Source organism: Nelumbo nucifera, chromosome 8 (genome assembly GCF_055504915.1).
Source record: "Nelumbo nucifera cultivar China Antique chromosome 8, China Antique-T2T, whole genome shotgun sequence".
Taxonomy (NCBI): domain Eukaryota; kingdom Viridiplantae; phylum Streptophyta; class Magnoliopsida; order Proteales; family Nelumbonaceae; genus Nelumbo; species Nelumbo nucifera.
The window spans coordinates 11937688-11953398 of NC_142656.1; the positions used below are offsets into that span (position 1 = coordinate 11937688).

Consider the following 15711-nt stretch of genomic DNA (forward strand, 5'->3'; position numbering starts at 1 on the left):
GGTGACCAGGTCTTTGGTCTGCTAAGGGGGAGACCATATCCAGCAAACATTTATGCAGCACAATTAGCATTTTTTTAGGTACTTATCTAACCAATCCATTAGGAAGGTGGTTCAGAAGGCTTGTGCAATTTGCGGGCACGGTTCGTGATCACCAGTTCACCACAACAATGGGTTGAAATCTGCCACCGATAGAAGTTGAACAATAGGTTGAGCATCAGACTTGAGGCTCTCATAAGAACTCTTCACTCCAAGCCTTTAAATGCTTCAAGCTGGCAAATGGGTACTGCACAAGCAAAGAGAAAGGTTTTTGTATGGACTCAACACAAGCAAAGAGAAAGGTTCTCATTCCAACAGATGCACTGGAATGCTCAATCGGGCTTTGCTTTTGCCAAAATTCTAATGGACTCAACACAAAGTCTGAACCCAATACAGTTAAAGTTGAGCCTGAAGCCCAGCCCATGAACAAGTCAAATCTTAGCATCCACGTCGCTTTTAAGAATGTTGGTAGGAGGTGCATTAAGAATATCTCTGTACTCATGCGCTTTATTTCATGGAGAGATATTTCCAACGCAAGATTGCAAGAGGCTGTTTGAATGGTGTTAGCACGGGTTTGCACTGGCTGAAGATGAACTCATGAAACTGATAGTCTTCTAGTCTAGAATCTATATTGCATGTATGACCGAACCAAATGACCTTCGCTCCAGGACAATAAAAAAAAGATGAATAAGAGATTCCAATTCACTGTTGCTAATTGGCCAAGTTGTATCCAAAGGTAGGTGGTGTCTAATGTCTATTGAGAGCATCTCTTGTAAGCAACCATTTACAATAACAGCTTTGTACCAATGCAGTTGTAAATGTGGTAAAAGAAATAAGGTGTAAAAGACCCAATTAGTAAAGTTGATTTGTATTTTATAGGTTCAACTTTCGTATAAGTAATTTTCAGTTATTTTTCTCATTTATCTATATATATTATATAAAGTAGATAATTGCCTTAAATTTTACGTACACCATAAATGCTAAATCCAAATACCATATTTATATCATATACTTTTTTGGGTATTTATATGTATATTATGTATGGTAATATTTCTTTACACACGAGCATATTACATGCTCTTACACTAGTAAAATATAATATTAAAGTTATTTATATTCTTCAATATCCCATTATCATCTGAATTCAATTTGAATGCAATATTTTGGGTTGAATTGATGAATCAAATTTAGGTCTATCCATATCTGATTTAGTTCCATCCATTTATAGTTTATCATGGTAGATTGTGAAAATTTTTGTCTATTTGGGAGCTTCTTGTGTGTGATTGGTTACCATGGCTGTGATGTAAGAGAGTATTTGCGACTAAAAACTCTTTTAGCAGGCAAGGAAATAAAGGAGTTGGGATTTCCTACCAATAAAACAAGTCTCAACATCCTTCCAAATTCCAACATGATATGACACTGCACATCTCACTATGCGATTGGGACCCACCACAAAATTGAGACCCGCCATGTATTAGATGTAGGGATGATCATGGGTTAGGCCGGGCTGGGCTTGAGTTGAGCTTTTGTAGGTTATCAACAATATTAAAGTCTACCTGGGCTTGGCTCGGCCTATACCCCCAGCTGCACATTTAAAATATCTCTGGTACATATGTGTCAAACTTATGGGACATGTCCCTAACGTGGGGCTGGTCCCGACACCACACATCTCACCATTAAACTGGACCCACCATAAACTTAAGCGGTTTGGATTGGTCGAAATGTACATTTGCCTCGGGAAAATAAGGACAGGCTTCGTTTTCCAAAACCAAAACGGTCCGGATTCATTCTACAGGAGGAGCACAATAAATGTGTAGATACTAGATATACACTATATAACCAAAATAACATTCCAATCTGACGTTTTACATTAGAATTTTCACCAATTACTGCCGAAGTGCCAAGCAAGGGCTCGGATCTGCTACTGATAAACTGTTCCTACATCTCTACTCACGAGACGAGACATTACCAAGGTGCTTTGTTTCGTGGGCCTTTATTCAATAAATGCTACTATATAGACGTTACTTCAGCAGTTTCCCTACGTGTTAAAAATAATAAAAGTAGACTTTAGTTTTTGTATACGTCTATTGTTTAAAAAAATTATTTTTTAAAGTTTTCATAAACGATCAAACATTTTTTCATTGTTATATTGATGTAAAACCTAATGACGCCTAATTATCATAAATAATTATAATTATTGCCCAAGCAAATAAAATACAAACTTAAATGGAAAAACAAATTTATACTTCATCATTGCTTATATCTCCCTTGTCGGCATATGTTCCCAATAGTGCTCAGTGGGTAAAGAGTGGGAACAACTTGTGGGGAGCAGATCCCAAGTGGCCAAGCGACGAGTTGGATGCTACGTGTGCAGAGCTTTTGCTTGCAGGAGGCCCATGCTTTCACACAATGTGCAGAGCTTTTTTCGCTTGGAGGAAATTCCGTCGCCTAAAGTCAAATCCCGCTAAAAAGAAATTTCCGTTTCGTGACGCATTCGAACAAAGCACCGCTAACATTTATAAGGTTCGATGCTTCGATTCATAGGAACAGAATCCTATTCAGCTTCTCTCGCATTTGAATTGACAGGGAAGAGATAAACGTAGAACAGATGACTGTGAAGCTCTCAAGACCTCCAGCTTTCTCCAAGATCCCTTCTCTCAACCATTGCCCCTCCTCTTCGTCGCGATTTCCCACTTCGTTCTCTTTCAACTGCTGGTTTTCCCGCCGGATTTCGTGCCAGAAAATGTCATGCTCGCATGAGGACACTCCTCAAACACTTCAGACAATTACCATTTCGTATTCAGAGCTCAAAGTATGTCTGTTTCGATTCAATAACGACTTAAAATCTCATGGTTCTGATCATTAGACAATTACCACTTCAGACAATTTTTTTTTTCATCTTTTGTTTTTTTTTTTCGTTACTCTGAATTTATATGACTTGTTTTTGTTTTTGTGGAATAGGACAAGGATTTGGATTTGTCGACGAAGATTGAAGATGGATTTGGACCCAATGGGTTGGGAATTCTATCAGTTTCAGAAGTATGAATTAAATGTCGTCTTGAAGTTTTTATGATCAATTTAAGTTTCGTGTTTTGAGATGTTTACTTTAAACAAGTAGGAAACACAAACAAATTCGAGGAAAAAAATGAACACTCTAAACAACGAGTTTTGTATTTCCAAGTGGACCAATCCATTGTATTTCCAAGTGGTTTGATTGATAAACTCGAGCTTCGTTTGAATCAATCAGCACATCTTGATGCAAAAGCTGTGGTTGAAGCAATAAACTTGGTTGGGTCAATGGTTTAAAACTCAATATTAAATTCAACTATTTAAGACAGTTCAAATACAAATTCCCTTTTCCCAAAAATAATTAGAAGACAAAACATTATTTGTTCTTCTCTTAGCTAAGCTATCTCAACACAACCAGTACTTATTAGCTTTTTGTGGCTTTACATGCATTGCGATATATTGTAATAAGAAGGCTTTTCCTCTTCCTCAGTCTGTGTCTCTTTTTCATCTTCAATAAGTTTTTCTGCCTTTATGAATAAAATATGTTCTTTAAGCCATGAAGTTGATAGGCCCCCAATTAACCTTACGTATGCTAGGAAAAGGAAAGGGCAGCAATCGGTTAAGGGGGGAAATAATTGAACACATGGGGCTTACCAGCTGGGCATTTATTGAGGAAGTCAGAAGGGAATAAGAAGAGTCTTGGGGCATTTATAGCTATGTCAGTTATGAATAAGAAGAGTGTTGGGCATTTATAATTAGGCTAGCTGGGCATTTATGGGGGGGAGGGGGAGTCAGTTATGTTGTCAGAAGAGTATAAGAAGGGTCTTTGGGGGATGGGGAAAGGTATGTTTTTGAAGTGAAGGGTCTATGCTTTCAAAAAAATGATCGATAAAGGGATGCAGCAGAAGCGTGCGAAGGGTCTATGCTTCCGTTGCGACGAGAAATACAGTCCTAGTCATCGTTGTGCTAAAAAATCACTTCAGGTTTTATGGGTTCAAGATGAGGTGGAGGAAGTTACTTCTGATGTGTCTAATTTGGACACCACTTCAGCGGACACTGAAATTGCTCCGGCTCCAGATTCAGCCGTGCTTTGTGTTTCGTCTCTTGTGGGCTTGTGTGCGGCTAATTCTCTTAAGGTACGTGGACGCATTTTGTCGCATGAGGTGGTCGTATTGATAGATTCAGGTGCATCCCACAATTTTATCTCCGAAGCTTTAGTGGAGGAATTAAAATTACCCCGCGCTCCTACACACGAGTTTGGAGTTCAGATGGGTAATGGCGACGAGGTGAGAACTTCTGGAGTCTGCCGTCAGGTCTGCCTCAACTTACCTAAATTGGATGTCATTGCTGATTTCTTCCCTTTAAAATTGGGCTCTATGGATGTCATTCTTGGTTTTCCTTGTTTAGCATCCCTCGGGGACTCAGTGATGAATTGGGGTAACATGTCTATGAAGCTCAATTTGGGGGGTGTCCGTGTGAAATTGCAAGGTGGCCCTTCTCTCTGTTCTTCTCAGGTGTCTTTGCATGCTATGATGCGTAACTTACAACATGAGGGACAAGGGGTTTTGTTGGAATTAAAACATTTGCAGGTGGTGGATTCTTCGTTGAACTCTGCCTTGCCCATACCCCTACCATTCCGCTTTATTGGATGAGTTCAAAGATGTTTTTGATATGCCTACGGGTTTACCCCCTACTCGGGCTACGGAGCATGCTATTGTCTTGCATGAGGGCACGTCCCCGATCTCTGTTCGTCCTTACAGATACCCTCAGTTCCAGAAAGATGAAATTGAACGCCTTGTCTCTGAGATGCTGGCCGCGGGTATTATTCAGCCAAGTACAAGCCCCTACTCGAGCCCCGTCCTTTTAGTCAAGAAAAAGGATGGAAGTTGGCGTTTCTGTGTTGATTACCGGGCCCTTAACCGTGTTACGGTTCCGGATAAGTTTCCCATTCTGGTTATCGAAGAACTTCTTGATGAGCTTCATGGTGCTTCTATTTTCAGCAAAATTGATCTTAAATCGGGCTACCATCAGATTCGTGTCCGCAGTGAGGATATTCCCAAGACTGCATTTCGCACCTATGAGGGCCATTATGAGTTCCTTGTCATGCCCTTCGGTCTTACCAATGCGCCATCGACTTTTCAGTCGTTAATGAATATTGTCTTCCATGGTTTCCTCTATCGCTTTATGCTGGTTTTTTTTGATGATATTCTGGTTTATAGTGCTTCCGAAACTGCCCATTTGGATCACCTTCAACAGGTCTTTTCTGTGTTGCGTGCCAACCGTCTCTTTGCTAACTCAAAGAAATGTATCTTTGCTCAGCCTAGTATTGAATACCTGGGTCATATTATCAGTGCGGTTGGTGTTTCTACCGATCCTTCCAAGATCCAGACCATGGTTGATTGGCCCCAACCATCTTCACTTAAATCTCTTCGCGGTTTTCTGGGACTTACGGGCTATTATCGCCGTTTTGTGCGTAACTACAGTAAAATAGCATGGCCATTGACACAACAGCTTAAAAGGGATGCCTTCTCATGGAGTACAGCAGCTGAGAACGCCTTACAGGAGTTGAAACGAGCTATGACGACCGTACCTGTGTTGGCCCTTCCGGATTTCTCTCAGCCCTTCTTGATCGAGACAGATGCATCCAGTGTGGGTCTCGATGCGGTATTAATGCAGAATACATCCCATAGCTTTTTACAGCCACAAGCTTAATCCGTCTGCACAGTCTAAATCGGTTTACGAGCGTGAATTGATGGCTATTGTCTTTGCCATTAAAAAGTGGCGCCCCTATCTTCTTGGTAGACGCTTTATTGTTCGTACCGACCAGCGTAGTCTTAAGTATCTGTTGGAGTAGCGGATTGTCGAAGGTGAGCATCATAAGTGGCTCCTTAAGCTTATGAATTGTGACTTTGAGATTCAGTACAAACCTGGTACTGAAAATGCCGTGGTTGACGCTCTCCAGAGTTCCTGCTGAAATGCACTTAAATTCTCTTACAGTCCCTATTTTTCTTGATTTTGATGACCTTAAGGAGCAAGTTGATGCTGATTCTTTTCTGGCCAACATAAAAAATGTCATACAGCATGATCCGACTGCTTATCTTGCCTACTCTTTAGTTGGGGATCACCTTCGTTATCATGGTAAATTGGTTCAGCCGGTTTCTTCTCCATTTATCCCCCTCTTAAAGAGTTTCATTCTGGTGTTGTGGGAGGTCACGCTGGAATCCGCTAGACATATTGGCATATAGCAGCTGAATTTTATTAGCGGGGGATAAAACGTTCTGTTTAGGAGTTTGTGAGGCCTGTGATGTGTGTCAACGCAGTAAATATGAAGCCATGTCTCCTGCTGGCCTTTTGCAACCTTTACCCGTTCCTGAACAGATCTGGGAGGATATTGCTATGGACTTTATTGAGGCTCTTCCTAAGTCGAAGGGATTTGATACAATTATGGTGGTGGTCGATCGTCTCTCCAAGTATGCCCATTTCATCTCTCTCAGTCATCCTTTCTCAGCTCTCACGGTTGCTCAGGCTTTCTTACACAACATAGTTCGTTTACATGGCATTCCCCGATCAATTGTGTCTGATTGTGATAAAGTCTTTATGAGTTTCTTTTGGCGCAAGCTTTTCACTTTGCAAGGTTCAGAATTGCGTCGTAGTTCAGCTTACCATCCCTAGACGGATGGTCAGTCGGAAGTGGTTAATCGCTGTTTAGAGACTTATTTGCACTGCTTCGCGGCTGATTCTCCCTCCTGCTGGTCTTCTTGGTTATCTTGGGCAGAATACAACTATAATACCTCTTTTTACACTGCTGCTGGCATGACACCTTTCAAGGTGGTTTATGGGCACGATCCTCCTCCACTAATCCGCTATGAACTTGGCTGTACGGCTAATGTTGATGTTGAAGCTGTTCTCCTTCAGCGTGATGCTATACTTGATGAGCTACGTGCTCATCTACACCGTGCACAACAAAAGATGAAAGACTTGACTGATGCGAACCGATGTGATGTGAATTTTGATGTCGGGGATTGGGTGTATGTGAGAGTGCGACCTTATCGCCAACAGTCTCTAGCTCGCCGAGTCAATGAAAAGCTTGCCCCTCGTTTTTATGGACCATTTGCTATTGTGGAAAGAATTGGCGCTGTCGCTGATAAACTTCAACTTCCTCCAGATGCACGGATTCACCCAGTTTTTCATGTCTCGCAACTCAAGAAGGCGGTTGGCAACCATATCTCTTCTCCTGTGATTCATTCCACTCTGTCTACTGATATGGAGATGCTTGTGGAACCTGCTGCCGTGTGCGGTGTGCGCCCATCCACTATGCCTGGAGTTATTGGTTTGGAAGTGCTTATTCATTGGCAGGACCTGCCTGATTTTGAAGATTCTTGGGAGCCTTTTGACTTGCTTTGAGACCAATTCCCTCATTTTAACCTTGAGGACAAGGTTAGTCTTTGGGTGGCGGGTAATGATAGGCCCCCAATTAACCTTACGTATGCTAGGAAAAGGAAAGGGCAGCAATTGGTTAAGGGGGGAAATAATTGAACACATGGGGCTTACCAGTTGGGCATTTATTGAGGAAGTCAGAAGGGAATAAGAAGAGTCTTGGGGCATTTATAGGTATGTCAGTTATGAATAAGAAGAGTGTTGGGCATTTATAATTAGGCCAGCTGGGCATTTATGGGGGGGAGTCAGTTATGCTGTCAGAAGAGTATAAGAAGGGTCTTTTGGGGATGGGGAAAGGTATGTTTTTGGAGTGAAGAATATTTTGAGTGTTTGGGAGAGTCGGCGGTCTCTCGAAGAACCGACCTACTGTTAATGCTTTCCTATGAATGAATACCAGTTTCTCTTTATTTGAGTTGTGTAGTTCTTGCCTTGTGTCTGAGAATTGTGTGTGAAATTTTCGGGACATATCAGAAGTCCATAGTGGTTCCTGCTTTACAAACTAAGAATGATGTAGTTGGCATATTTTGTTATCATGGGTCTTGACACATTCATTCATCATTGCTAAAATTTAACAACACTTGTTGAATATGCTTCCTTGTCTGTCAGAACAATATTGCTGTTAGTTCTAAATTTGGATGGTAATGCCTTAGCTGTTTTATATTGTGGCTTGTGAAGAAACAATTTGGAATGCCCTAATATGTGTTGTAGGGCTGATGACCCAGTAGTTGAGATGGTCACTTGGCATCACTCTGATTACGGAGGCGTGGAATCAAACCTGTGTAGCTGCAGGCTCTCTGTGGCAAGGTCGGTGGACCTCATGTGTTCCCTGCTCTGTCCCCACCCCTTGATCCCCCTGTAATGGAATTTGTAATACCAAAAAAAGAAGTGTTGTAGGTGTCATGGTAATTTGCCTTAAGTTATAAAACTGGGCCTGAGGTCCAAATTCCTAATAGATCTTTTGATCCACACCTTAATTTTGAAGACGATTGATGATATCCTTCTTTATTTCTTTTAAGGTTTATTTGCTATGCTCTCTTGGTTTGAGTTATGGAAGGCTGACCTTATTCTTGCATAACTGTTTGCCAATTTCTTATTATATTTTGGATGCTTTGACTCTCTCAGTCTTTTTTTTTTTCAATGAATTTTGACTCTCTCAGTCTTTCTATGTGAAACTTTTGGCAGCTTTGGCTAAAATTTATCCTGGCTTTCTTTTCTTCTCAGAAACACCTTTGTTCTTTTAAAACTTTTTTGCTAGGTTTTTCGGTTTTAATTATACAACGTTATTCTAATTCTTGCCTATTTGTTTGCCAACCTATTGTGATTTTTTATCTTTTGACTTCTTTTGACTCCTTTTTTTTCCTGTGGTTCTTGTTTTTTCATCTGCTATTTTCTTATGATTTTTGTGATATTGTGGCCTCTCCTTTTATTATAGGTTCCTGGCTTTCCTTCATTGCGTCAAAATCTTTTACATCTTTCACCCAGGTACTATTTTTATTTTTTTATTTTTTTTGTGATTTTTGTGAGGGTATGATGTAAGAAACAAGACAAAAAGAGGCTTGAAGTGATCAGTACGTGTTGTTTGATCTTTCTCCTTTAATAGGTTAGCAAGCCTCCCAGAGGAGGTTAAGAAGGAGCTTGAAGATCCTCAGAGCAGGTAAAGCTGTCACTTTTCATTCTACTTGGTATATACATTTTCTTTTCAGTCACAATGTCATTTTCTTGAATGTCATGGAATCATAGAAGTAGAAATTTTGGAAACCACAAGGATTTTGATTTAAGTTTAGTAGTCAATATTATTAGGATAAAAGGAATTCAAAGTATGGTTCACAGAACTACTTGACCAAAAATGATTTCATTAGATCAACATAATTTTCACTCTGATTCATCAAATTTATCACATAAACAGCTTAAATGTCCCTCAATCAGTAAATATATACCATCTATTAGATATGATGATTAGAAGTGGCTATTCTGTTCTGGTGGCAGCGGTGGTGGTGTAGAATGTAGATGCAGTTACAATAACTTAAACTTTTAAAGTTGTCTACTTGATAAATATCAGGGCACATTAGCTAGATTTTGAGAGAAAGCAAAATTTTAGCATCTTAATGGATAAAACTTTGTCTGGTCAACTATGTTTTCATAGGGCTGGATATGGACTGTTTGAATAAAAAACTATAATAAAAATTGAAATTTGAACAAAAAAACTACTTACTGAAATTAGGTTTTCAAGTTTAAGAATCTAAAGGTCAAATCAAAGAAGAAAGGGAATTATGGGGCCGAAGTTTTCCTTGAACAAGAACCAGCAGAGGCCCAATATTTAGCAAGTACTGAATGGAACAACACAATGCCAAAATACCAAGCTTCGCATGATCATTAACCAACCAAATGGTTTTCAATGAAATATACTTTAGTGTTTATCCCAAATCAAGGCCTCAACCATTTGATGGCCAATAAAACTGAACCCTATAGTCCAGCCCATTTTCTGAAATCATAGAATTCACTGAAGATCATTTCTTCATGTGTGATCAATTAATTTAAACAAACATACAAATGATAGACTCTTTAGAATCTCTTCTCAATACAGATTTTGTTCTTTTTTGATTTTTCACATTAGGAGGCTTATTTTGGTGCAAATTTAACAAATGATAGTGATGTATGTGGTGATCATTGGATAATTTTATGTTAATTTTCTTTTATAATTTTTAGCTGATGATGAACTGGACACTAAGATACCTACATTACAATAGCATCCTAACTTTCTCTTATTTTTTATTAATTTTTTCATTTTCTAGATACAATTTTGGATGGAGTCACGGAAAAGAGAAGCTTGAATCTGGTAAACCTGGTAAGTTTTATATGCTTAAAAATAAAAAAACTTCCAAGAAGTAGATGCACTGCTTGATAAAATTTTTTTTCGAGAAAATTTAACCAAGATTTATTGAGAATAAAGGGGGGGGGGGAACAAGAGGAGATATACAAAACAGGTGGGGGCGGGGGGAACAAGCGGAGATATACAAAACAGGGGGGGGGGAACCCCTGCAAGTTACAAAGGAGGAAGCTTGTCGCTATACAGATGCTCCAAATACACACCAAATTTAGCTAGGCCATCTGAGTATGATTGTATTTCCTAGGAATCCAAACTAAGTTAACATTCAATCCATCCAAAGAATCCCAAGCTTCAGTCAGATAGTGATAAAGTCTCCAAGGGCCCCCTTTTTTGTCTCTTAACCATTTTATTGTATTTGCTGAATCACCTGCAATGATCAAATTCTGAATTCCCAAATTCTTAATTATCCTGGTTCCGGTGAGAGCAGCCATCACTTCAGCCTTTGTCAAGTCGGCCCAACCGATTGGGCCACTAAAAGTCCAGCAGATATTGCCTCTTTCGTCCCTTTCTGTACCACCAATACCTGCAAAGCCCGGATTGCCTAAGGCACAACCATCAAAATTAAGGGTTATCACACCTTCACTGATGGAAACGGGATGCCTCAAAGGAGTTTGCTGAGGATGAGGCAGAAACAGAAAGGGGTGAATATTTCTGATAATATCATTGACTGAAAATAGATCTGAATTCACCGACCAAAGGATGCAAAGATAGGTAATATCTGAGATTAACTCCTCCAAGGTTCTGCTTTTATTGTCAAAGATACGGGTGTTTCTTTCATCCCAAACGCCCCACATTACTGCATGAGGCACTGATTGCCAAAAGACTTTACCCCTTTTGCTAAGCCCTATTACTTGCCATTGTTTCAAGTTGTCCATAATGTGTTTTGGAAAAGCCCAGCTGTACCCTGCCATATTCAAGAAATGGGACCATATCCTTTGAGTGAAGCTGCAATGAAGAAGGATGTGATCTGCAGATTCACCTTTGCTGAGACATAAAATACAAACATGAGGAGAAATGGAGCGTCTTCCCAAAAGTTTTTTCTGAAGGAGATCACTAGTATTAACTTTCTGGAGACAGGCTTCCCATACAAAGAAGCAAATTTTTGAGGGGATGTGGCTGCACCAAATTTTCTTGTAAGGAAAAGAGGGATGCTGATCTTCAGCAGTCAAAGCCCTGAACATAGACTTAGAAGAGAATTCACCATTTGGGTGAAGGGTCCATATTCGGGTGTCAGAATGAGAGGGGGATATATAGGCATCTTTGAGGGTTTGGATTAAAGCTATTAAATCAGAGATCTCCGAATCCCTTAGGTGTCTTCTGAGGTGGAGGTTTAAAGAATTCTCGGTGGACTGGTTTGGGAGGCAATCAGAAATAGAGGCTTCTTGGACAAGGGTGAGGTTAAACAGCCTAGGGAAAGAGGCATCCAGGGTAGAATCCCCCCACCAAAGATCTTTCCAGAATTTAATTTTAGAACCATTTCCCACTTTATATCTTATAAAAGGAAAGAAAGAAGTATGAATGGAACATATACCTTTCCAAGGATTGATGGCCTTTATCCTGTTCAAATGGAGATTGTAATCCCACCCGTTTGTATTTCGTCCATATTTACTTGAGATGACAGCAGTCCAAAGAGCATTAGGTTCTTTTGGAAACCTCTAGAGCCATTTGCCTAGAAGATAGGAATTATTCTCTTTAAGCTGTCCAATACCCAAACCGCCTTCCTCTTTTGGTCTGCATACTTGTTTCCAGCTGACTAAATGGTTTCTCTTATCTCCACCACCTTCCCAAAGAAAATTCCTTTGAAGCTTCTCAATTTGATTTTTGACTTTGGTCGGAATCTGGAAGACAGAGAGAAAGTAGACCGGCAGATTTGATAAGGAGGCCTTTAAGAGAGTAAGCCTACCCCCTTTGGAGAGATAACACTTTTTCCAAGTCGATAGTTTCTTCTCACATTTCTCCAACACAAGACTCCAAAAGTTGAGGTATTTTGGATTTCCTCCAAGAGGCATCCCAAGGTAGGTAATGGGGAGATTCTCCACTTTGCACCCCAATAAAGATTTGAAATTTTCTAGAATAGGATTATGTTGTCGGCGAACTGTAAGTGAGAGATGTGAAGTGTAAGAATAGGATTATAGAGGCATCTAAGAATAGGATTATGTTGTCGGCGAACTGTAAGTGAGAGATGTGAAGTTTATCCCTACCCACTTCAAAACCTTTCACCAAGTTGAAAAGAATTGACTTGTCAAAGAGATAATTAAATATATCCATCACCAAAGTGAAAAGTAAAGGGGAATGAGGGCAACCTTGTCTTAGACCCCTGCTTGCCTTGAAATAACCTTTCGCTTCACCATTTATCAATACTGAAAACCATGGAGAGCCAATACAACCTTTAATCCACCTGATCTAGTTTCTCCCAAAACCTCTTAGCCTTAAGCAATCAAGAATGCAATCCCAATCCACTTTGTCGTACACCTTCTCAAGATCAAGTTTCACAAGGACCCCAGGATCCCAGAGGAGCTACTTCATATTACCTTGCATTTATCCATAGTTAGGTGGTATACATATTTATCCTTGCACTGCTTGATAAAATCAAAGTCACAGTTTTCCAAAACATGAGGAGCTACTTCATATACCTTGCATTTATCCATAGTTAGGTGGTATACATACAAATAATGATAAAGGAACATAACTGAGAGGATAAGGGTTGAGATCGTAGTCTGGGATCATTAGCATTTGGGACCCCAAAAGTAGTCCAGGTGTGATCAAATTTGAGGTTGGTGAAAGGGACTCTATATAGGAATTAATTTTGGGGGATGATGGTTATTCTGCAAGTCAATCCTTCCAATGTCCACTCCCTGTAATGCTTATCCAATGTTGTGGCAATAAAAGGCTTGGTCAGAATAACATCTTAGGGTTAGGGTTCGGTTTCTGACCATCTACTTGTGGTGGTTGGGCTGTACATGGGCCTCAATTGGGCTGTATCTGATGCCTGGTTCAATGCAGTTGAAATTCAGGCTTGAACTGTGTGGTCTGTCCAGGGTTGGGTAGATAATGTAGATATTGTTGCAGACAAATGGTTCTCTTTCAAGTATTTAAGAATATCGTTTTTAAATAGGGGCAAATTGGTTATAGGGTAAGATCTGATGCATGAGTTATAGGGTGTGAATCTCAGAAAAATACCTATTAAGTTTTGCAGCTTTCCAAGTTTGTCCTTGGGAATTGTGCTTTAAAGCTGCATAGCTTTCCCAATCTGTTTACTATATGTGAATCCTATAATGTCCAAATAGATCAGTGAAAGAAGTTAGCATGGTTGGTAGAGATGATTGGATTCTGGATGTTGGTTGATACTGGACTTGTTGAGGAATTTATTTGGTTGAGGAAAGTGGCAGGAAATAAGAAGTGATACATAAATTTTAGGAAGAATATTTTGGGACAAGATGAAATAGAAAATCATTCTTTTTTCTATCTATCTCAGATAGTAGTGGAGGAAAAGTTGGGGATAATTCTAGGTTTTAAGTTTCTTAAAAAGGGAATTTCAAATTTTCTTCATCTTTTTCTTTTAATTGTAATTTTAATGATAATGTTCAATCCATTATATGATTGTCATATATTATGTTTCTTTCTTCTCAAGTGGTACCTGTTTGAATTCTTCTTGCTTTTATGCAGATATATTGAAAGGCTCCTTCTATGCAAATCCAATATTAGATATACCAACAGCTGACACTTCCTTGATCCAACGGTAATAGTGGATAGAGCAAGTGCATGACTTTGTTCATTATGAAGTTGCCAACAATTACACCCATGTTATTATTGATTTCCTGCAAAAACTTATTATAAATATACACAAGCCTTTCTATCTTATGTAAATAAAAAGACAACAGTAGCTCTGAGACAAAATTTCATGTTCATGGTTTAAACATTTATTTAACATTCTCTCAGGTTTGGTTAATTGGTTATCCAACAACAGTGGCCTGGTTTTGGGTTTGTTTTTTCTTGTAAATCCTCTTTTAAATAAACAATCTTAGTTAGGTTTCCCTTTTCACCTGGTATTCCTCAATGAACCTTCTGAAACTTGATATAATGTGGAACTCCTATTTCCTTTGTTAGTCAAATATCTAAATCAGCTAAAAGCTGCTTTTGCACCCACCTCCCCTTCTGGGAAAAAAAGGAGTCAATTTTGTTCTGTCATTTGATATTTTTGATAGTCACCTTCTAAACTATGAGTGCAACTGTGCAGTTAATTAGTGAAGTGAAAAAGTTAATGGTAGTAATCCCCCCCATTTCTTGTGCTTAGGTGTAGTTTTCCCTTTTCTGTTGTGTAGGTATCCATCATACTGCCAGCCAAACATATGGCCTCGTAAATCTCTGCCAGAACTTGAATTAGGTATTTGATCTTCTAATTATCAGGATTCAATACATGTTTTCAGCATATGGGGAATCTTGTTTAGGGGATGTACCTACTGTAATGTTCATTTTGTTTAGCCGTTCAAGTGCTAAGTTCATGGTGAGACTGATTCTTTTTTTTTTTTTCTATTAATGTCAGATATGCACACCAGGTACTAATATAAGCATTGTTATGGTATCATTGTTAATAGGTTTCCTAAGCTCTGTTACCTAGATACTTCATAGTGGGTGTTGTATTATTTTAGAAACTTTTATTGTGTAAGTTCTGTATCTGCATTTTGCACTGTATCTGTAGTATATCTATGTTGTATCTGGGTAACATAGCTTTAGGTGTCATATGGATCATATGAACATAATATGTTAGTTTGAATCTTATCTGTATACAGAGTTTTGGATCAAATAATTAAGAGTGACAGATCTTTATGCAGTGAAGTGGAATGGGTGCTTAATTCTGTCAATGCAAATGGATCCTGCATTTTTTCTTTCTCCTCCCAAGTGTTTGTTATTTTATTTATTTCCATATTTCTAATATATTTTTGGAAAAATAAAATAAAATGCAACTTTCCTTTCATGTTGTTCTTTGGACAGTCATGTTTTCTGGAGGTGGTTAACCAGTTCGGTTTTGGGAGATATTTTTGTTGCGCATAGTTTTTCAGAAACTTAAATTAGAAATTTCATGTTCTGAAATAGTATTACTTGATGTCTCTTGTAGTACATTGTAATTCAAAGCTGTCTAACAAGGAAGTCATTGCTGATGTTGTAGCCTTCAAATCTCTTGGAAAGCTGATCTTTGATGTGGGATTGATGCTGGCTTATCATTGTGATAGATATGGTATTACCTTGTTACAACATTTGCAATTTTTTGTTGCCATAAAAGGAACATCTTATAATGGGTTGAATTAATATTAAGTTATAGTGAAATTCTTTGGGCTTGGAGC

General features: G+C 39.0%; 1 protein-coding gene across 4 annotated transcripts in view; it reads left to right on the top strand.

The window, feature by feature from the left end:
- Positions 1–2432: 2432 nt before the first annotated feature.
- Positions 2433–15711, top strand: part of LOC104592277 (2-oxoglutarate (2OG) and Fe(II)-dependent oxygenase superfamily protein) — a 36144-nt gene continuing 22865 nt past the window's right edge. The window contains exons 1-8 of one of the 4 annotated variants that reach the window (XM_010251555.3): positions 2433–2848; positions 2998–3075; positions 8915–8964; positions 9083–9136; positions 10275–10327; positions 14036–14108; positions 14692–14753; positions 15486–15605. In XM_010251555.3, the coding sequence (XP_010249857.1) occupies positions 2645–2848; positions 2998–3075; positions 8915–8964; positions 9083–9136; positions 10275–10327; positions 14036–14108; positions 14692–14753; positions 15486–15605 (694 nt within the window). In that variant the 5' untranslated portion in view covers positions 2433–2644. The remainder of the gene's footprint in view (positions 2849–2997; positions 3076–8914; positions 8965–9082; positions 9137–10274; positions 10328–14035; positions 14109–14691; positions 14754–15485; positions 15606–15711) is intronic. The other 3 variants (XM_010251556.3, XM_088893699.1, XM_010251557.3) reach the window with 3 other exon arrangements.